The 20,527-nt window shown below is 40.8% G+C and overlaps 3 protein-coding genes and 1 long non-coding RNA gene across 8 annotated transcripts in view; 2 read left to right on the forward strand and 2 right to left on the reverse strand.

The window, feature by feature from the left end:
• The window catches only part of relt (RELT TNF receptor), a 28,681-nt gene extending 25,547 nt beyond the window's left edge, over positions 1 to 3,134 (forward strand). For all 3 annotated transcript variants that reach the window (XM_004543849.5, XM_076892403.1, XM_076892402.1), the window contains exons 10-11: positions 1,039 to 1,167; positions 1,387 to 3,134. In XM_004543849.5, coding sequence (XP_004543906.3) covers positions 1,039 to 1,167; positions 1,387 to 1,390 — 133 coding nt within the window. In that variant the 3' untranslated portion in view covers positions 1,391 to 3,134. The remainder of the gene's footprint in view (positions 1 to 1,038; positions 1,168 to 1,386) is intronic.
• Positions 3,135 to 3,852: 718 nt separating this feature from the next.
• p2ry2.1 (purinergic receptor P2Y2, tandem duplicate 1) lies at positions 3,853 to 9,888 on the reverse strand. 2 transcript variants are annotated; one of them, XM_004543847.3, is made up of 5 exons: positions 9,707 to 9,888; positions 6,402 to 6,755; positions 5,495 to 5,663; positions 4,906 to 5,251; positions 3,853 to 4,822 (listed from the first exon to the last, which is right to left on the reverse strand). In XM_004543847.3, exons 2-5 carry the CDS (start codon positions 6,736 to 6,738, stop codon positions 4,628 to 4,630), a joined length of 1,047 nt encoding a protein of 348 aa, XP_004543904.2. In that variant the 5' UTR covers positions 6,739 to 6,755; positions 9,707 to 9,888; the 3' UTR covers positions 3,853 to 4,627. The 2 variants fall into 2 exon arrangements, with proteins under 2 accessions (XP_004543904.2, XP_004543905.2); XM_004543848.5 differs by lacking the exon at positions 9,707 to 9,888 and adding an exon at positions 7,909 to 8,132.
• Positions 9,889 to 12,132: 2,244 nt separating this feature from the next.
• Positions 12,133 to 13,359, reverse strand: LOC143422051 (uncharacterized). Its single transcript, XR_013101677.1, has 3 exons — positions 13,054 to 13,359; positions 12,535 to 12,936; positions 12,133 to 12,443 (listed from the first exon to the last, which is right to left on the reverse strand). It is a non-coding gene; the product is annotated as an uncharacterized LOC143422051 (long non-coding RNA).
• Positions 12,964 to 20,527, forward strand: part of fchsd2 (FCH and double SH3 domains 2) — a 76,935-nt gene continuing 69,371 nt past the window's right edge. For both annotated transcript variants that reach the window (XM_004543845.4, XM_004543846.4), the window contains exons 1-2: positions 12,964 to 13,095; positions 17,210 to 17,307. In XM_004543845.4, the coding sequence (XP_004543902.1) occupies positions 13,075 to 13,095; positions 17,210 to 17,307 (119 nt within the window). In that variant the 5' untranslated portion in view covers positions 12,964 to 13,074. The remainder of the gene's footprint in view (positions 13,096 to 17,209; positions 17,308 to 20,527) is intronic.

Here is a 20,527-nt window from a genome sequence, read left to right on the forward strand (position 1 = left end):
TCGGTGTAATCGAGTGACGTGAAGGAGGTGGAGAGGACTCAGAGGCAGGCAGGGTTGTGAAAGAGGAGCCTTTATTGTCAGAAAACAAAGTTCAAACAACAGGACAAGTTAACACGGAAGATATCTTGACTGAGGACACAGGAAAAGGCAGGACTATAGGTACACACAGGGGACTGATTGCACAACAGGACGCAGAGCACAGGGATTCAATCAGCAGTGGGTGAAAACAATGAAGGTGGGCTGGAAAATCACAGAAAGTAACCATGACGATGCACAAGAGAAACACACTTAAATACACTTAAAAAGGCACGAAGACTAATTATGCAGTTGATTAGTCCAAAAAAATGAACCCCTACCTCCTTTTTCTAACTACTTTTCTTTGACCTGCATGGAACGCATCAAGAGGTGAAGGGAAGGTATCAAGGAGAATTTATGAGGCCAGAGGAGAAGAGAAGGGCAGTGCTCAGAAAATCCAACTGCACTTACATTAGACTCCTTAACAATGGGATGTCTGTGGTTTTTTGAATTACAATGGACTAAAAAAGAAGGCACCTTTGAATTCATCCCAAAATGTTCTCACTGTGTTATTCCATTTTTTGCTGGAGAGATGTTCCAGTGTAACTTCAGAGGCTTTCCTACATTCACAATTTATCCAGTTCTGGGTGTTTGTGGTTTGGGTTGAGGAAGGTGAGGGGGAGCCTATCTCAGTTGATCCCAAGTAAAAATTGAATTAACTGGAGACAAAGTCAGAGAGTCAAGGCTGAGATGGTTTGAACATGTGCACAGGAGTGATAGTGGATATATGGCAGGAGGAAAAGAGGAAGACTACAGAGAAGAATCAGGGATTTAGTAAAGGAGGAGATGGTGTGACAATTCTGCTGTTTAAATTTGAGAACACCTGTGTGCACCTTTGTACTGTGTTCACTAACATTTACATAACACACAGGAGGACACAGGTACTAACGCGCAGACAAGGCAATGTCATAATAGGGTTGTTTTCTGAATGTAATAATGGTTATGTTATATGTTGATTCACAGATTTCAAGTTGCTCAGATCCCGGAGCAGAAGCCATGCACAGTGGAGACCAAGAGAGCATCCCAGGAGCAAAGGAACTCCTTCTTCGGTGGGAAGTCCTTCTCCTTGTCTTCCTCATCTGGCATCCGGAGGTAGGAACTCCAAACACAGCAAGAAGTTTTGGCCTCTCTTTCTATCCATGCTGTTTCTTTCTGTTTCATTTCCTCTGTGCACTGCCAGCACTTGAAGACTGTACTGACCAGCGACTGATGTAGTCTTGACAATTGGTTAGATTTAGTCAAATCAAATTGAGATTTATTTAAAATGACAAAAATATCATAATTAATTTTGTTTTTCATTCATGTTTGCAGGTGAAGGGACGATATTGCTACCTCGCTGAAGATGACCTCATTCACCGGCGACGGCTTGACCCGCTGACACCAAGGGTGTTTTATTTAGTTGACTGACACCGATAAACCACAACCACCTGCTGCTGGAAGTAGTTGTTTCTAATAATGCAATAATAGGAATATAACTGTATTTATTATTACATAGGCAGGTTATTGTATTTTAGACGTATCGGATGCCGCATCAGAGGCATCACAGCTACATCCGAACAGAAACGGGTCGCGAGACATGCAAGGACAGAGCGGTTAACAATAACTGACACTAGAAAGAGGGAAGCGTGTATTATACACAAATGCACTCCCGGACTTTTTTTTTTTTTTTAAAAAGGAGTGCTTCCATTTAAAAAAAAGAAAAAACAAAACAACAAAAATAATAATAATTTATAAGAATGCACCATAAAAAACAGAAAATCTCCGCCTATCAGCCTGTGGTTTGCAACATCAATGAGCATATGAGTTTTTTAGCACCACAGTTGGCTAATAAGCCAAATAAAAATAAGAAATCTGGATCATTTGACACTTCATTATTTAAAAAAAGGTATGTTTTAATTTTATTTTAATGTTATATGTTTAAATAATTAAATATAAGTAATTTTGCTGACACCAAAACTGAGGAGGTTTCAGACCTCACTTGCTCACTCAGTTAAAACCTTTTAGAGTAAAAAATAAAACCAAATAAAAATGGCGAGATTTACATTTTCGGGATGTACCGATTTTTCTTTAAGAGGGGCACCTCAGGCTATATCGGAGCATTTTTAATGACGCCGCAGCCCATTGGCTCATTCCCAGCTGCTGTCGTCATTAGAGTGAAAGAGTAGTTACAGGGGTGGGTCTCGCTTTTGTAGAAGAAAACATGTAAATAAACATGTACATATGTAAATATGGGTGGGTTTAGACAAACATGGCGTTTTGTAATTTTAAAGTATGCATGAGGTGATACGTTAGATCCCTTATAATGGGAAAGACAACTGCACTGCACCAGCGAGTGACATTTGTGGTTTATCATTTTAAAAAAAGGAAAAAGTTAGAAAAAAACCCAGCAAATGCTACCACACTACCATGCATAAGCCCGAAGGCTGAAGTGCAGCATAAGTTTAACATGATATTTGTTATTTTTCTATCATTTGGGTGCAACATCTCAGTGCTTTTTCCTTCAGCTGTTACAGTTTCCTCTTCTATTCATGAAAACACTCTATAGCTATGCAATCTTCAAAATTCAAAGAAACCACTTCTATAAACACACACACACAGACACACACGCACATATTTATTTTTTTATTTTATTTTATAGTTTAATTCAATAAACCCACCAGTGGCTGCAGAGAATTAGCGGTTTAAATGCCTCAGTCATGCGAGCTCAGTTGGCTTTAGTTTACATCCTCCTGGGTTTTCAAGCGTGTACTATAATGATAGAGGCTTTTTTTAACTGCTCATTTTCATATTTTCTTATTATGTTGTGACAAGGAATATGACAGTATGTCTGGAGGGAAGGGTATTTATTGACTGCGTTACATGTTTTCTTTTGATTTGTTTTTAGTAACTTTCTCACTCAGACTACAGTTATCATGAAACGTATTCAAGCTGAAGTGTTGCTGAAAAGAGGGAAGGATTTAAATATTCATCTCATCAGCTTGCATGCATTTATATAATATTGCAGTTTTTTCCCTGTATGATGTTTTTACTTTTAAAATAAAGAGGTATTTTAAATGCTATCTGGTTTGGTGTTGCACTGCTGTGTGGCTTTGTGGTGTCTGGAGTTGGTGAGTATGTGAGACTTGAGATTTGTGTGAGGCTAGATTATAAAATGGCAAAATATTTGATGGGATTGCTTGAACCATGATGAACTTGTGGGGGGTTGTCACCCCCTAGTGGTTCACTGTAGATTAAAGGGATACTTGAGTCTGTACTGTTGTACGTTACTATAAATTCCCTTCTTTTCCTATGGCTCCTTGATTTAAAAAATTATGGACACACATGGATTTAAATTAGAAGAAAAACATCCATCCATCCATCCATCCATCCATCCATCTTGCCCTATCCCAGCTGCCATAGGCCGAAAGGTGGGGTTAATCCTCGACAGGTTGCCAGTTACCACATTTTAAAAATGTCTTCTTCTTTACTACATGATTTTTACATCCTTCACATTTGTGACATGTGTTTTTCTCCGGGACATCGAGAACAAGCCTTAAATTTGCAGTGAGGTTGACCCTTGCAGGGAACACACGCATTCCTGTCTTTCATGTCAGAACAACGCTCACAGTAGAAAACCTATTAGTTCTTATACAAACATCAGGTGCTGGAAATTACTCATAAAATCAATTCTCTAAGCACACAGCTGTGATACGCCACGTAGTTTTCTATTTTCATAAATACACTATCTTTATACCCTATACATCCAAAGGCATTTAATGCATTAAGTCAGAAATCAAATACAATATAGACATTTATTTCTAATCTTCAGTCATCATAAATCTCCTTTGTCCTGATTTGCAGTATTTTAACAATAAAACGAAACTTCAGGTTTTTCCCTTTAATTTGCTCTCACTAGGATTCTTAGCAAAAAGAAAACAAAAAATAGTATCTATAACAAAATATCTGTCTTGAAGTAAAATTAACATCTCAGAAGTGTTGCACCTGCTAAACTAACGACTGGTGCAAATTTAAGATTGAAAAGTGCTCTCTTGAAGAGATCTCATCTGTCATGCAATACTGTGTGTCTATGTAGGTTTTGAACCATCCAGGTGGCAGTAGCTTTGAGTACTTCTTTTTAGGTTCTTCTGTTCAAAAAACTAATGGGAAGTCCCACTGGTGCTGTCACTTTGGAGGTGGTCCTGAGAGTCATTAACCTTCCTGCAATCATGTTTAATTCAATTCAACTTAAGTGAATATTATTTATATTGAACTAAAACAACAGTTGCCTCGAAGTGCTTTATATTTTAAGGTAAAAACTCTACATTAAAACACACAAAACAACAACAACAATAAAATGACCCACATGGGAAGAAAAAACTTCCTTTTAACAGGAAGAAAACCTCAGAGCAGCGCCAGGCTCTGGGAGGGGCGGCTATCTGCCCCGACCAGTTGGGGGTGAGGGGAGGGAGACAGGACGAAAAACACAGTGTGGAAGAGAGTGGTAGATAAACATGCGAGTCTTTAACAGTCTGTTACTCTTACACAAGCCCAGGTGGCAAACAGTCACATGGTGTTAGTGTTGTGCTGTCAAGTTTTGGATTCCACTGTTTGCTTTTGGTGGCGGCAGTTTGCGCTTCTTAGTGAGATTGCTGCGGGCATCCTGCCCTGCCAGGAAGTAAAGGATGGGGTCCACGCAGCTGTTGGCACTGGCCAAAGGTCGTGTAATCTTGTAGGCCACACTGGAGGCTTCCACCAAGCTGCAGCTGATCTGGTGAATGGATGCAAATGTCATTCAGCGATCTTTTAGAGTCATCATAACATGTTTATTATTAAAGAAGTGCTTGTCCTCACCTGTGCTGGATTCACCTGCCTCATGTATCTAAAAAAGTAGTAAAGACTCCTGGTGAGGTGGAAAGGGAGGAAACACAGCATGAACGCTGCCAGCACGATGATGATCATCTTTACTGACTTCTGTTTGGACCTCTGGGCTGTTAAGCCTCCTCTTTCCTCTTCGGTTCTTGCTCCAGACCCCCAGCCAATATCTAGAAGCTTTCTCACCATCAGGCCGTAGCAAACCATCACCACCATGAAGGGTAAGACGAACATGAGCACTGATACGACTGAGCTGTACACCAGGAAGTCATCGAAAAGCTCTGGACTGGTGGTGTCGTGGCAGATTCGCTCGGTGTTCACGTCCCTTACAGAGCAGATAACAGATTGCATTTGTTTCGGATCTTTAAACGGCACTCCCCCTGTCTGGCACTCAACCTGAGTAAAAGCTTGGCTGTTCTTTTAAGTGTGTCCCATTAGGGTCACCTAAGATAAGCACAGTACAAAACTGGTGTGCCACAAAAGTCGATAGTCCACACTTAAATGCAATTAGAGACACTTTCACAAAATAAACGAAGACAGAGAAATAAAGTTACAAACATTTAATCACCTAGTTCTTGAAAAGTAGAGAATAGGAGCCTGGCAGAATAACACACAGGCCCACACTGCCACAGACACCAGCCGGGCCTGGCGGGCGCTGACCCAGTTGAGGGAGCGGACCGGATAGCAGATACCAACGAACCGATGCAGGCTGATGCAGGACAGGAACAGGATGGAACCTGTCAGAGAGGGAAAAATGAATGCTTAGCATGCCTTTTTCATAGACTAATAATTATTAGTATTACTGTGTAATTCTTTGTATTAACTAATAGATCATAAAAAAACAAAACAAAACAAAAAAATTGTAACCTGTGGTTTGCACCTTGTTTGTAAACCCTCAGTGTTTATGTTCATGAAGGCGTCTCTTGCGTGTATAATGATATTCCTACCACTTAAGGCATTTTTTTTTGACTTGGTTAGATGATGTGAAGTTGATTTTCTTAACAATGGAAATAATTCTGTGATCATCCACTCAGTTATTCATTTGGCTTCGCTGAGCTGACGACTGCATTTGGGCCCTCCTAAAGCTTTGTGTTTCTCTCTTATTTATTTCGGGTTTATTTGGGTTTTTCAGCCCAATATTGGCCTCTCTGAATTGCACTGACATCTAAGATTATGATGTAAACCTATAAAATACATCAAGGGAACGGCCCTCCCTCAGCCATGAGACTGCTCATCTGAATTAAAGCTGAAAGTCTCCACACACACACACACACACACACACACACACACACACACACACACACACACACACACACACACACACACTGTATTTCACACCTTATTGCATCATACTGCACTGACAAATAATGCATACTGTATTGCAGCATATTATCTTGCAAAGCTGTTGCTCTACAATAAGTCAAGCTCAGCTTTTGTACTGCGCTGTGTGAGTTTGTAGCTTTCCACAACTGTACCGTATAAATTGGCATAAAACAGGAAGCGTATAAGCTTGCAGAAGGGTTCGCTGAACGGCCAGTCGTTCTTGTCGGCGTAGTAGTAGATGAGGAATGGCAGCGTGAAGATGTACAGGGTGTCACACACTGTCAGGTTGAACATATAAATGGTCGAGGGCTTCCAGCGCTTGGTGTGGAACACAATCACATACAACGCAGTGGCGTTCAGCGCTAGGCCAATCACAAACACCAGGGTGTAGCTGACAGGGAGGAGGATATATTTAAAATCATCATTGAACTGACAGTAGCTGGCACTGAAATTGGTTTGGTTGGTCTTGTTGTTGTCAACGCTGGCCATCTTGATGCTGAGAAGACCTGAGGGGAAAATTGTAGAAAGGAATGAATTAGTTATCTATCTATCTATCTATCTATCTATCTATCTATCTATCTATCTATCTATCTATCTATCTATCTATCTATCTATCTATCTATCTATCTATCTATCTATCTATCTATCTATCTATCTATCTATCTATCGAGAAAAAAACTATTAGGCACAAAGGACAAAGAAAATGGTTGTGATTAGAAGGATATGACATCAGTTAAAGAGGCCCTGAATCATTTGCTTTGGCATGCTTCAACAGCACAGTCCAGCATATCATGCCATACCAAGTATAGGCAAATAGCCAATTGTGATTGCACAATCAAATTAATATAATCCAGCTTGACTCACTTCATTTCTGTAAAATGCACAAGGACATTTCACAGACATTAGTTGTTGCTTTCTTTAATTGTGGGTGAAAGAAGAGAAGGAGCTACTTAAAACCATAACTGATAATTAGACTCTCCTGAAGCTTTTTTTTCCATTCAAAAATATGAATCTCTGTGTAAGCGGTGGCTCTTAAACAGACAGTACAGTTCCTCCACCTGGCCTAAACAACACCGGGACACCTCTGAATAACATATCAGCGATGCAGTTTCAAAGTTTATTTCAGACACTGATTCACCAACTTATGTACCAACAACTTTTTTAGAAAATATCTGGTGCAGCTGTGGCCCATGGCGGATTAAAAAAAAGCATGTTTTGTTTGGGCATGACAAAGTTGTCTAAAAAACCCTCCAGCTGCAAGCGGCAGAAACAGAGGAATAACTTTTTAACTCAAACCAGATTCAGCTTGGAGAGTTTCAGTGGCGTGAGCTGAACATTGCTGGCTCACACAAACTCAGGCCATTTTTCTGTTTATTTGACAAGCCCAAGTTCAGCCATGCAATACAATGGACAGAAAGAGCCTGAAGAAACAACATGCAACCTTATTAAATTCTCAGCTCACCGAGGAGTTAACCTGCAGCAGACCTTCCACCCCCTTCCTCTTTCTGATGTTGTTTTGCTCTCTCTGAACCTTTCGTTCTTCTCTCCTTTACTCTTCTAAACAGCCCTGTGTTAAATTTAATCGATAACAGACCCGAGCGTCCATATTTGTAGCTCCTAAGTTTTTGTGCATGCCATACCAAGTTGAGAAGAACTTACCTCTTCGGCAATAAATTCCTTTCTGCTATTTTCTGGTAAAACAGCCGTTCACAAATATCTCCCCCCCAAACAAACCCCAAACCCTAAAAAACATATAGCTTATGAAGTAAGTCACACTGTATGGGTGCTATTATCCTGACTATCCTGTCCAAAGTATCCTCACATTGTTGTTTGTGGTTGAATGTGTTCCTGGGAGACTGGAGGCAGTGAAAAAGTTGTGAAGACGTATGACTGTTTGACGAGTTGCGGCGTGTCCACAGTGAGCAAGCATCTGGGGCCTGAGGCTAATATGTTACATATATTCAGTAAAACCAACAGACACCTCGAACTAGTTAAATATTTATGTTTCTCACTTTGGTAAACCTAGAAAGATATATATTTGAATTACTCTTAGTATTATTAAAATAAGAAGACAGTTTTTTTTAGCATGAAAAAAGGCCTTAAATCATCTTTTATTATTAGAGTAAGAAATTTGTAAAAATGTAAGCCTGTAAACTGATGACAACAGTAATAATAATAATCATCATCTTTATTTATAGATATAAGCTGCACTAGTAAAAGTATTTAGTTCACCAACAACTAAATGGGCATTTTGCTTAACATGCCACCCCCACCCCACCCCCCAAATTCCTTAGGAGAAGACATCAGAGGTGTGTCCAGAGGGAGGGTATGAGGTGGCACAAGCCTCAATCAGATTTGCCCTCACACCTAAGGCCTGATTTAGACTCCTGTGTGGAATCTTTGCAGAGACCACAACATAACCTACTTAAATGACAGACATTGTTGCTGGCGTACGTGCTTGTGCTGGTCCACTACGTGTTAAGTACCTTTTGGTCATGCCCCAGTGTTTTATATGGAGTTCCAGCCAATAGAAACAAATCATTTGAACTTATTTGAAAATTCCCTCGGGTCAGTTTTGATAGTATCAGCAATCACCCTCTATGAGTTTGATGATAATTGTGGGTCCTTGATAATGTGACTGTTATTCTTTTACTGGTAAATTCAAAAACTGTGGAGGAAAAGTAGCCAGAAATGCACATGGGAAGTTGGCCATACTGAGGCTGAGTACAATAGTTCTGGGTTACGTTGATCTGACGTGTAGTTGAACTTATTCACTCGAAATTATTGCTTTTTTCTTTCCCGTGCTATTGTTTTCTGAAGTTTTGGTTAGGCTACTTGTTAGTGGCTCCATAGTGTCTGGGTTTACACATTTGCCTAACAAGTGAACGATCACTGTCTCAGTACCAGGAGGACACAAAAATCCCTTTCAGGGTTGTGTCAGGACATTTATCTGGTGTGAAAATCTGCCAAATCAAATATACAGAGCTGCTTCAGTTAGTTGGGCCATGCTATTAAAAAAGGTGTGTATGCCTATATTTCTTCAATCATTTTCAATGAAGCTGCCAGTGTGCAAACAAAAGTGCCCACTCCTTTGTCACTTTCCTGAATTAATTATTATAAATATGTAACAATTAACTAATAATGATCATGTAGCAAAGGGCATAAAACGTATTTCTCTCACACGCCACAATAATGGTTGTTAACCTGTGAAACTAACGATTTTTTGGATTTTGCATTAACAACAAGGGCTGTGGGCTGTGATGAAATGCACGCTGCTGAGCTTTGTTCTAATCTTAACTTTAGTTTAAGATTTAGGCGGTACACCACAGGGGGGCCAGCACACTGTATGCACACTTAAACACCAGTGGGAGCCACTCAGTAGAATAAAATTCCCCTGTTAACACACCGATTTCTTGTTTTCTTGTTTTATGGGCACAGACACATAACAATCTCTTACCTCGGTAAGGCCAAAGGAATGTATGTGCAGAAGCCAAATTATAAAATAAATCACAGATGAAAACAATCCTTGCAGGATCCTAACACAAAAATTACGATTCATAAGTGGGTGGCAGCCATTTTCCTCTGTTCCGCTGTCAAAAGGTTAGGTGTGAACATGAATGCGATTCCTCCGAGTGCGCGAATGTGTGTGAGAGTGTGTAGAAATATACGAGTGTGATAGGTGAGGAAGTGTGCTTAATGCCTCACCTGCTCCAGAAACTTTGTAAATGAATGATTACCTGTACCTTAACCTTGAACATAACACGTAGGAGGCAAGAAGTAAAACGCTCAATTCCTCTGAGCTAGTTTGTCTTTTCCTCTGTCTTCCAAGCCAGCGGGATGTTCTCGCGCTTCACTCAAGCTTAATTCATAACAGCAAAGGGAACCCAAAAGTTCAGAGACGCCATTTATCCTGTTTCTCCTGCTTGAAGAGTGTGAAAACTTTCCTTCTTTCTTGGTTAATAAGATCTATCATATCAGAGCAAATATGACCCGTCCTTTGGGCCGATGTCTTTGATATGATCTCGTCAGCAAACCCTCTTCTTGCCCACTTGACATTTTACCAACCTCACATGGTGAAGCTGTTCAAACAGGTCATTTACACCTCTGGGCTGTGTTGTTCTCGGGATAGTTAACAACTCTTTAACCTCTGGCTGTGTCCCCTTCACAATTTAAACAGGCTGTTATCCACCCTCTTTTTCAAAAGCCCAATGCTGGCCCTTCAAAAAGGCCTTTTAGCACTACACTTCTAGGACTGCTGAAGGTAGTCAACTGCTGAAAAACAATTTGGATAAATTCAGTTTGATTCACTCTACTGAAACAGCTGTTTGTAGAGTTTCAAATTATATTTTAAAACATGGAGATGGAGGTGAAGTTCTGATAGGTCTGTCTGCTGCCTCTGACATGGTTGATCTGGGTATCTTCTGAGATAAGGCGGTATCTTCTGCCGCCTTATCTCGCGGTGTTACCTAAAGCTTGGGTAACACCTTTATATTTTATTCTATTGCACACATCTCATACATGCCATTCAAACCCCAGAATGTAAACAAATAAAACCATCTGTTCTTCAGAACAATCAGTTGTCACACACACAAAAAACCCTGACACTCTTATGTGTGCCCCTAACAACATTAACTCTATTAATCTTCAGTACTCCATGAGAGATCCTGGTGTTCCTTTTAGAGGAGGGTTCAGTTTTGATGAGCATGTCTTGTTAAAACTTGTTTTTTTTAATCATCTGCAGAACATTGCTCTTTAAAAATATACCGTGTCTCAGTGTGAAATGGAAATGACTATACACGCTTTTGTGTCATCGCGTCCTCGATCACCCATTATTCATTATTCATTCGCCTGAGTAAATCATCTCTGTGTTGCTTCCAGCAGGTCCAGAATACAAAGCTTCTCACCAGGTCCTATAAAAGCCCACATGTGACGCTGATTTTATTCCATTTAGACTTGTTCCACATAAACTTTAAGGTTCAATTTAAGATTTCTGTGATCCTTGGCTATATGCTTCCTGGTGAATTAATACATCTATACATGACTACTGGGTCTCTGAGGTCAGCTGATTAGTGGTTGTTGGTGGTATCTACAGTAGGTCTAGGTACAAAAGTACAAAAGGAGACTTTGCTTTAAAGTTGTGGCTCCCAAGTTGTGGAACTGGCTTCCAGTGGACTAAGATCTGTGGACACTGTTGATGGCATTAAAAAGGAAGCATAAGACCGACCTGCGTAGACTTGCTTTTATTTAGTTTTACCTATTTATTCCATTAATCACTGTATCTTTTTTTTTTTTATGGGAAGCTTACTTACTTTCCCAAAAGCTGGACAACTACACAGTTTGACAGGGGTGTGAGCAGAGTGACATGCAATATTGCTTCATGGTGAAGATTTTTGGGTGATTTCTAGTCTCATGTTGCAGAGGCCACCCTGAAAAATAAAGCTAACACAGCTGGCTGGAAGAAGTGATTCAAATGTGTGTCCAAGTACTTACAACCGTTTACAACCTGATCCCAGAAGAACAATGGTTCTTCATGTAAAGCTAAAGTTTATGATTTTTTTAATTAAATCTTCAAATTATTTTCTGAATTAATTGATTAATTGTGTAAAAAATGTCCAGCCCAGTTCCCCACTATCTTAAAATGACGTCTTGTTTTGTATGAAAAGCGGTCCATGACCCGAGATATAAACTGTGTTATAACGGAAGACCCAGAAATGCAGCAGATTCCTGCATTTGGCCGATTTTTAACCACGAGCAATGACGCCTAATAAAAGCATATGCTACGGGCTGCATGCATGCATTCATACTTGCGGGTGCTGTGATACCAGCTGCAGCTGATGCCAACCCTTGACAAGACTTTTATCACCGTTCCCCAGGAGCAATGAACCCAGTGACCCTATTTTACTCTGTCTGCCCCCTGATTTTCTATAGATTTTTTGACGTGCGCCATAATCTACATAATAATAGTGAGTAATCGTGTGGATTAGACGCTTTTTAGGACTCCCTAGCCAAGAAATAATAGGTCATATGCAAAAACGTTTTAAATAACTTGTATATGTAATTTGTCTATTTATTTATTTGAAACAAAATCCCGTTTTTATTCCTACTCCACCATTGATTGAATGCGGTTTCTTGTTGCTATGCAGGTCTGCGGGACTCTGCCTCCTGCGCTTCCCCCTATAAGCAAGCTGGAGCGGCTGTAAAAAAAACAATGAATAAATAAATAAAACATTTAAAAATCTTTTTTTCCGACTTATATGCTTTAAGACAACTTTACTTATATTTTACCGCCAGCACAGGGCGAGAACGAGCAAACAAAAAGATTATCTCTTCCCGTCCTGATGGCCGTCTTTCATTAATGAGGCACGGGCGCTGTCCTGCTCTTCCCCGCACGGTGGAGCCCTTGAGCTGAGTTGCTGATGGGGTTCCCCGTTAATATCTTCCTCATCCCTTCCCTCTGCTTTTTCTTCTCCGCCTGTTTGCCTCCCCCTCTCCTGCTCACAAGAGTACAGTAACACACCAGTCCTGTCGTAGTGGCAGCAGCCGACACAAGCGTGTCCGGTCTCTCCTCGTAGCTCCAGTTTCTGCTCTGCATATAAACTAGCCATTTATCATCAGTCATGGCCGCCGGAGTACAAATTTAACTCCCGTCTTTCCTCCCTGTGGTTCGGAGGGGAGGTTTTTTTCTTTCTTTTTGTTGGTGTTTGTTTCAGGAAGCAAGAGGGGGGGAAAAACATAGAAATATTAGTGCCACACACTGATTTGGATATCCTCTCGGAATTACAATACATCTCACAAGGGAAATACCATTCATGTCAATACTTCAACATGCAGCCGCCGCCGAGGAAGGTGAGTCCGTTATGTTTTTAGTAGGGCTGTGCAGACAATGACAGGCAGATAACAGTGTTGTAAGCTCACGGTTGGACAGCCACGACAAAAAGCTTCCGGTAAAAATAAATAAATAAATACAAAAAAATAAATAAATAAAGGCTAAATTAAAGGGGAGGTCGGAAAGACCCTCGCTAGCCAACATTAGCAAGGACGGCTAGCTGGGTTAGTTGTGAACGTTATTAATGTGCATCTGTCCAGCCGCTGCAGCAGCGTGACCCTCACACGTCAAATAACGTTAGCTAGAAAGCGCTAGGTGGGCTACCGTGAGGCACAAAGCACGACTAAACGGGATTCAGGGGGAGAGACGTGCAGCAGGAATAGGAATAACTTCAAATATGAGCAGTGCTTTTAGCGTTGTGGCCAGTGAGGTGGTTGTTTTTGTTAAAATGTGGACGCTGTGGAAATATGACAGCAACCCCCCCTCCACTCCACTCTACTCCACTCTCCTGCCCCAGACAGCACAACAAAAGATTTCGTCTTTTGTGATGATGTCTCAGAGAAAGACCTTCATCAGTCCGTGCAGGGGTCACTGAAGGCAGAGCTGACAAAAAGCCGAGCATACCGAGGAAGGCGTGCAGCCAGAGCCACGCTGACTTACTGGTTCTGTATGGGCTGAGAAAGGACTCCTAAAGCGTGCTGTGCAGTGTGTATGTGTGTATACACATGAGGGTGTGATGAAGTTTCTGGTCCACTGCTTTCTGTCTGTGTGTGTGTGTCCTCCTGAAATAGATGCACAAGAGCCAATTTCCCCACTGTGAAGCTCCGCATCAGATTTCTCTTAATTACCACGTATTCCCTCTGTGCCACTTACACCCTGCGTTTACACACACACACACACACACACACACACACACACACACACACACACACACACACACACACACACTGTGGCCTCGGACATGCCATATCATGCCTTTAAACCACACACTTGTGCAGGTCTTCGCCTGACTGAGGCTGTACACACTGCTTTCCTGAACCTCCTGTTAAAATTTTTCCAGAATAAAAGCATAATTTACAAATAAATGAATAAAAAATACTCGTGAGTTACCCACTGGCAATAGCGCCGCTACCCTCAGTGTGCACTCAGCCCACAGCATCTCTGCTAGACTGTTGGATGCTAATAATTTCTCTCCCAGTGCGGCACATACAGCCCCTTAAGTGTTCTGTCTGTGTCTCAGCACATCTGCTAACAAACATGGAGTCATTTCGGCTCTCTTTTATTCGCCTTATGTGGCTTAAATTAAAGAGGCCTGACAAAGGCAATGCAGTGTCTGCCTATCTAGCTTTAAATCCATAGGTTCGAGAGTGGGTGTGGACGCTGAGGAAGTGTCTCTGTTTTGTGGATTTAAAGAATTGGTTAGAACTGGGCAAATTTAGCTGAGCCTGTGAAATTTCAGGCTACACAAGTGTTTTGCAGATGCTTGATTTTGGGGTGAACTTGAACTCTTTAAATTGACATTAACTGCATCAACGGATGGCATTGAATCTTAAGTTTAATTAGTGAAAGCATCTTTGCATCTTTAGACTGGATACATATCAGACAGGGTGTGTGTGTATTGGTATACATGCTTCATTACTGGGGTGAATCTGACATCCTCACATGTGCTTGAAGGTATGTTTGATTTGGCGGAGATCCTATGCCGGATGCCCTTCCTGACACAACCCTCCCCTTTTATCTTCTGCCTTATTTTAAGGCAGAAGGAAATAGGAAGACCACCGAGAAGGTTAATGGTTGTAGTGGAGGGGGATGCAGCCAAAAGACAAACAATTTAAACTCCTCTTGATATTGTTATCTCACAGTCGGGGATGTTTACGCCATATCTCTTCCTCTTTCCATTTTTGTTATTCATAATTTTCACATTTGCCCTTATTTGACATCTTCTTTTTCATTTTGTAACCCCCGCCCCATCTCTCTATCTCTCTGTCACCATTCCCCTCCTCTCGCCATCCTCTGGGGTTGCCACTGAGTGATAGAAGGTGAAATCAAGTGAAGAAATTTTGCCCTGATTGTAATGAACCACTCCCTCCTTATCTTCAAAGGCACAGCACATGAAAGAAAGGAGCTGTGCTGTGTTTGTGTGTTGGTGTGTGTGCCAGTGTAGTGTGTGTGGCATGTTGTTGATTGTTTTGTCTAGAACAGTCGTGAATTTGCCCACTGTTACTCTGGTGAATAGCCGATGGAATTCACCCGACAATGCACAATGACCTTCACAGCGACTCTGTTGGCAGGAGATGTGTGTGTTTGTGTCTGTGTGTCTGTGTGCATGTCTCTTTTAGCATAAGATGTGTGAAGGAGCCTGGCCACTAAATTGAATTTGATGCACACAGCATCTTTACTAAACACTGCAGTTATGGGGGATGTTAAGAGTATTCTCAGTCACCTCTAACTGCAAAAAATCCCCATACCTGCCTCACTGAAGGTCTCACAAAACCCTGACGCCGACTTTTACATTGATGGGTCATGAGTGGGAGTGTATACAGTATATGTATGTGCTACTTACAGGTTACTTTAGAGTAGGACAGTTGATGGGCAGCTAGAGAATATAGTGCTTTTCAGTATACATCATTTTGAAATCAGTGTCACTCATATTTATTTTTGGCTAATGAAGGCTTCATGGCTTAGATTCAACAAGGTGCTGGAAACATTCCTCAGAGATTTTGGTCCACATGACATGACAGTGTCACACAGTTGCTGCAAAGTTGTCAGCTGCGCATCCACCACATCCCAAAGGTTCTCTATTGGATTGAAATCTGGTGACTATGGACGGCATTTGAGTACAGTGAACTCATTGTTATGTTCAAGAAGGCAGATTGAGATGATTTGAGCTTGTGACATGGTGTGTTAGCCTACTTGAAACAGCTGTTAGACGATTGGTACACTGGTCATAAAGGGATGGACTTGGTCAGCAACAATACTCAGGTTTGCAGTGCTTCTTTAAACAATTCTCATTTTGTACTAAGGGGCCAAAAATGTGCCAAGAAAATATCCGCCACACCATTAGACCACCAGCCTGAACTCCTTATACAAGGCAAGATGGATATATGCTTTCATGTTGTTTGTGAGGGAACAGTTTTTCCAACCTTCTGTTGTTGAACTTTGGTGAGCCTGCGCAAAATGTATCCCCAGTTTTCTGTTCATAGCTGACAGGAGTGGCACCTGCTGTGGTCAAGGTTGTTGCTTGTTCACAGATGCTCTTCTGCAGACCTTGGTTTTAACGAGTGGTTATTTGAGTTACAGCTGGAAACTGTCTTGTTATTCTCCTCTGACCTCTGCCATCAACAAGGCAGACCGTTCTCTGTAAACCATAGAGAGGGTTGTTTGGGAAAATCCCAGCAGGTCAGCAGTTTCTGAAACACTTAGACTAACCTGTCCGGCACCAAAAGGATCTTTATTCCCCATTCTGCTGCTTGGTTTGAACTTCAGCTGGTCGTCTTGACCATGTATGCTTGTCTAAATGCACTGAGTTGCTGATGTGATTGACTAGTTATTTGCAGTAACAAGCAACTGACCAGGTTTACCCAATGAGGTGGCTGGTGAGGGCATATTTGTCCAGTTGTCCAAACAATTCTTAGTTTTTTGATTGAAACAAGTTACGTTAAAATATCACAAATTTTTAAAAGCAAATCTTTCTTTCTTTAAACAGTTTAATAGATCAGCAGATTATCTAAAAACACAAAATGAAATGCGCTCATGTTAAAAGATGTTTCTGTATTCAGTCTGTTACTTTGGGCAATTTCATGCAGCATTTAATCTAACGAAGGGTCAATGAGATGGAAATATTATGGATTGATATGGATCATTTATTGTTAACGTGCATTTATAACTTACAGCCAGGTAGAAGCTTTCGTCATTCAATGAACCCTTTTACAACCAGGAAAAGACAGCCATTTATGTCCTCTGCATTGGCCAAAATCACATCTAGGTTAATATGTAGTTACTGTTTTAATATATTGATATGTGAGGACTGATGATTTGTTGAAAGTTGGGCTTCATAGAGATCAATAACATGCCTGTGGAGCTGATGGATGAATAAATAACACATTTAATAACATGTCTTTTTGTTTCATCCAGGTCAAAGTGACACAGGAGCTGAAAAACACTCACACAGAGCAGATGACAAGACTGCACTTTAAACACCAGACCGAATGTGACCTGCTTGAGGACATGAGGTATGAACACGTTTCCGAGTCACATAGTTGTCTGTAGCATGAAGCAAGTGCGCTTAACAAATGGCAGATGACTTGAAATCTAGTCGTCGCTGCACAGCACGCTCACACGGACACAGCCGGAGAAAAGGAAAAAGGAGTGAGGGAGAAGAGAAAGAGGACGTGGACTGTCATATTCCAGTTTTTTGACAAGCAGAGAGGGTCAGGAGGATGACAAAGGAATTTCCTGCAGCCCGCTTCCTGCTTTCCAAGTGTTTCTTTCTTTCTTTTTTCTTTCTCACTTTCACCTTTTCCATATTCTCTCTGCAAAAACTCTCTGCAGTCTCTTCCCTCACTTTAATTTCTCTCTGTCGCTTTTCCTCCGATTATCATTTTGTCTGTCTCCATATATCCTCTTCAACTTAGCTCAGCCCTGTTTACTCGTGACATATGTGAGCTGGCAGTTTTCCCTTTTTGGATTAGGGAATAGGAGGAAGCCCTGGCTCCTTCACGTGCTCTCGTTTTCTGTGTTGACTAAGCATTGATTATTTATGACAGCGAACTATCATACTCTCTGTGTCTATGCTCCCATCCCAGTCTTTTGCTCTGTTTCTCATTTTCACACTTTCTCTGCCTGTTTTCTTTCCGAGACCTCCCTCCCCCCCTCTTTCCCTCCCTTTTTTCTCCCTCTTTCACTCTTGGGGGCAGCTCCAGCTGTTTGAGAACAGATTGGCTTGTTGCTGCTGGGTTTTGGAAAGCGAACAAGGCTCTGGTCTCACTTGTGGGAGCGCGGGAGAGCCAGTTAAGCATATGCAACCACGATGTGTTAGTTGTTTCAGTCGGTGAGGGATGAAGGTATGTGCCACTGGGTAAAAGGTTCCCAAATTGGCTTTGTCATCCTCGTCACTGAAAGATGCTGCCTGCAGTGTTTTCTCTCCATGTTGCTCTAGCCTTTAATGTTTTGTAATTATTTTTGATGACACATTCTCATGGTGGCAAAATCAGGAGCAGTGGGGTGGTGCAATGATTAGGGAAATTGGCTTGCGATTGGGAGTCCTGGGCTTAAGCCCCTGCAGCCACATGCATCTGCTTAGTCGATGTGTCCTTGAGCGAACCACTGTGGTCCCAGTCTTTTGGCTTTAGCCGATTTTGAAAGATTATTATAAAAGAGCAGAAGGGCTATCTGAATTTCACACCAGCAGCATAGTGTGATGAACGTATCCATTTCGTCAACCGACTTCAGCTCCCATTATGTTTGTCCGAACCAGCAGCCTAGTACCACAGGTGCTGAAAGGACAGCAGTTGGCTAAATTGCGAGTTGTCTTCTGACAGGACTGAATCGCTCTATAGAGAAAATGTTTTTCAAGAAATAGTTTATGTGAAAGCGGAAATTGTTTATTTCTGTTATGCTTTTGCATCTTCTGGGTTGAAACCAACCATTAGAGCTGACATGTTCTGTCTAATATTGTTTGTTTCATGTTGGATGACGACACTGCACACACACCACCTCTCGTTGAGTAAATTAATAAAAACTTAATATAAACTCATTTGAAAAATAAAATAAATACATCCAAGTACCTTAATGAAGCATTTAGACAAACAACTTCATACAGCCTGTAAATGAACAAAAAAGTTAGGAATAACATATGCAGGGTGGCTAATATTACCTAGTATGGGCTCTGGGTCCAAATGCTATCCCGTAATTGAAGAGTTGGCATCCTTTACTATCAAAAGAGACATTTTCAAGCAATTTTTAATCTGAAAATTTGTGGTGGGGCTGCAAAACATATTTGAGCCTTACAATGAAGGTAACACAGCCTTTTAAATATGAATTAGCCTGTCAACATTACTAATAGGGTGTAAATAATTAATCCTTTAACACAAGTAATGGCTTTTTAGTGGGCTGCAGTTGCATTTTTGTTACAATATCATGTTTTTGTTACAAAACTCTGGAATGAAGTTTGTTTAAATTGTTTCCTTTTTTAAATCAGTTTTTTATTACAAAGAAAAAGGATCATTTGTGAAGCAGAGGAAGAGTATATCTTTTTGTATTTACTTTGCAAAGAGTAGTTATGAAGCTTTGCAGGCCACTGTGTTCCTGTGCAGATTAAATTAAAAGTAGCCTACTTTGAGAAGAGCTGTAACATCCAAAGCCTAATAGCTTTGAAGATATTAAAAAAAAAGATCAGGTTCAATTTTATTTTGTCTAAAGTCCAGCTGCAGATTAAGTAGTACCAGTAAGCCAGCAGTGTTGGTGGTAAATGCAATTAGGTTCGTCCATGGACCGTTTATGTGTATATATCCATCCTAAGGTTCAGCAAAGTAAGCTATGATGCAGGTTATTTAAGCATAAAAAGGACTATATAGGCAGCACATTTATACAAATGGAAAAAGGAGCTGCATGTCTCTCTGGAGCTGCAGTTTGAGACTGCTGCACTAGTTAATACTAGTTAATAGAGAAAAAAGAAAAAGACTTAATGCAATAAATTGAAAACAGCTTCTTTTCCTTAACTTTACGGAATTTTAATTGAGGTGTTTTGTTGCATTTCAAGAAAGTGTATGAACAGTCTCATCCTATGAAGCCTTAGAAAACCAGAGAATAACATCTGTGCTTATCCTTTTTGACTCTTTAACCTCTTTGACTTGCTTTCAGTCTCATCAACATGATTTCATTAATCTCCACTGTTTCTTTGAGGAATGACCCAGCCTTTAAGCATCACTGTAACAGAGAATAGTGTTATAATCTTTTTTCCTGTTCACTTTTTACCTGAGAGATCTGTAAACATTACAGCTCTCACCAGGCTTCCAGGCAAAGCTCCATATGGCTCATCAGCATAAGCAACGCTGGGCACATGGCTCATTAACATATTATTACATATGCACATTACCAAAGATATTCTTCAGCCTATATTTACACACATCCGTGTGACAATAAATGTGCTTTTAGCAAATGATCTAACAGAACAGACCCTCAGTTAGACTGTATTTCAAGGCAAATGTGCTTTTCTGTTGTTGCTTAAATCTGACATCTTTTCTTTGGTTGTAGCTATGACCCATTGACTGATTTTCACATGCTGGTTTTTCCTTTTAATTTATTTGATTCTTTATCTAAGATTAATAATATTTCTCCCTGATTGTGTGTATTTGTGAGGCAAGAGTTAATTCTGATGTCAGCATGTCAAGTGGGTGCAGGGAGGACCATCGCACTGGGCTTTTGTGCTAGTTGTGGTGACCGCCAAAGGGT

The sequence above is a fragment of the Maylandia zebra genome, linkage group LG14, assembly GCF_041146795.1.
Source record: "Maylandia zebra isolate NMK-2024a linkage group LG14, Mzebra_GT3a, whole genome shotgun sequence".
Lineage (NCBI taxonomy): Eukaryota > Metazoa > Chordata > Actinopteri > Cichliformes > Cichlidae > Maylandia > Maylandia zebra.

Coding starts and splice junctions, on each gene's coding strand:
- p2ry2.1 (XM_004543847.3), bottom strand. CDS start 6,738: ATGGCCAGCGTTGACAACAACAAGACCAACCAAACCAATTTCAGTGCC. Junction 5,252..5,494: donor CTCTACTTTTCAAGAACTAG/GTGATTAAATGT, acceptor CTGCTCTGTAAG/GGACGTGAACACCGAGCGAA. Junction 4,823..4,905: donor GGCAGGTGAATCCAGCACAG/GTGAGGACAAGC, acceptor TCCATTCACCAG/ATCAGCTGCAGCTTGGTGGA.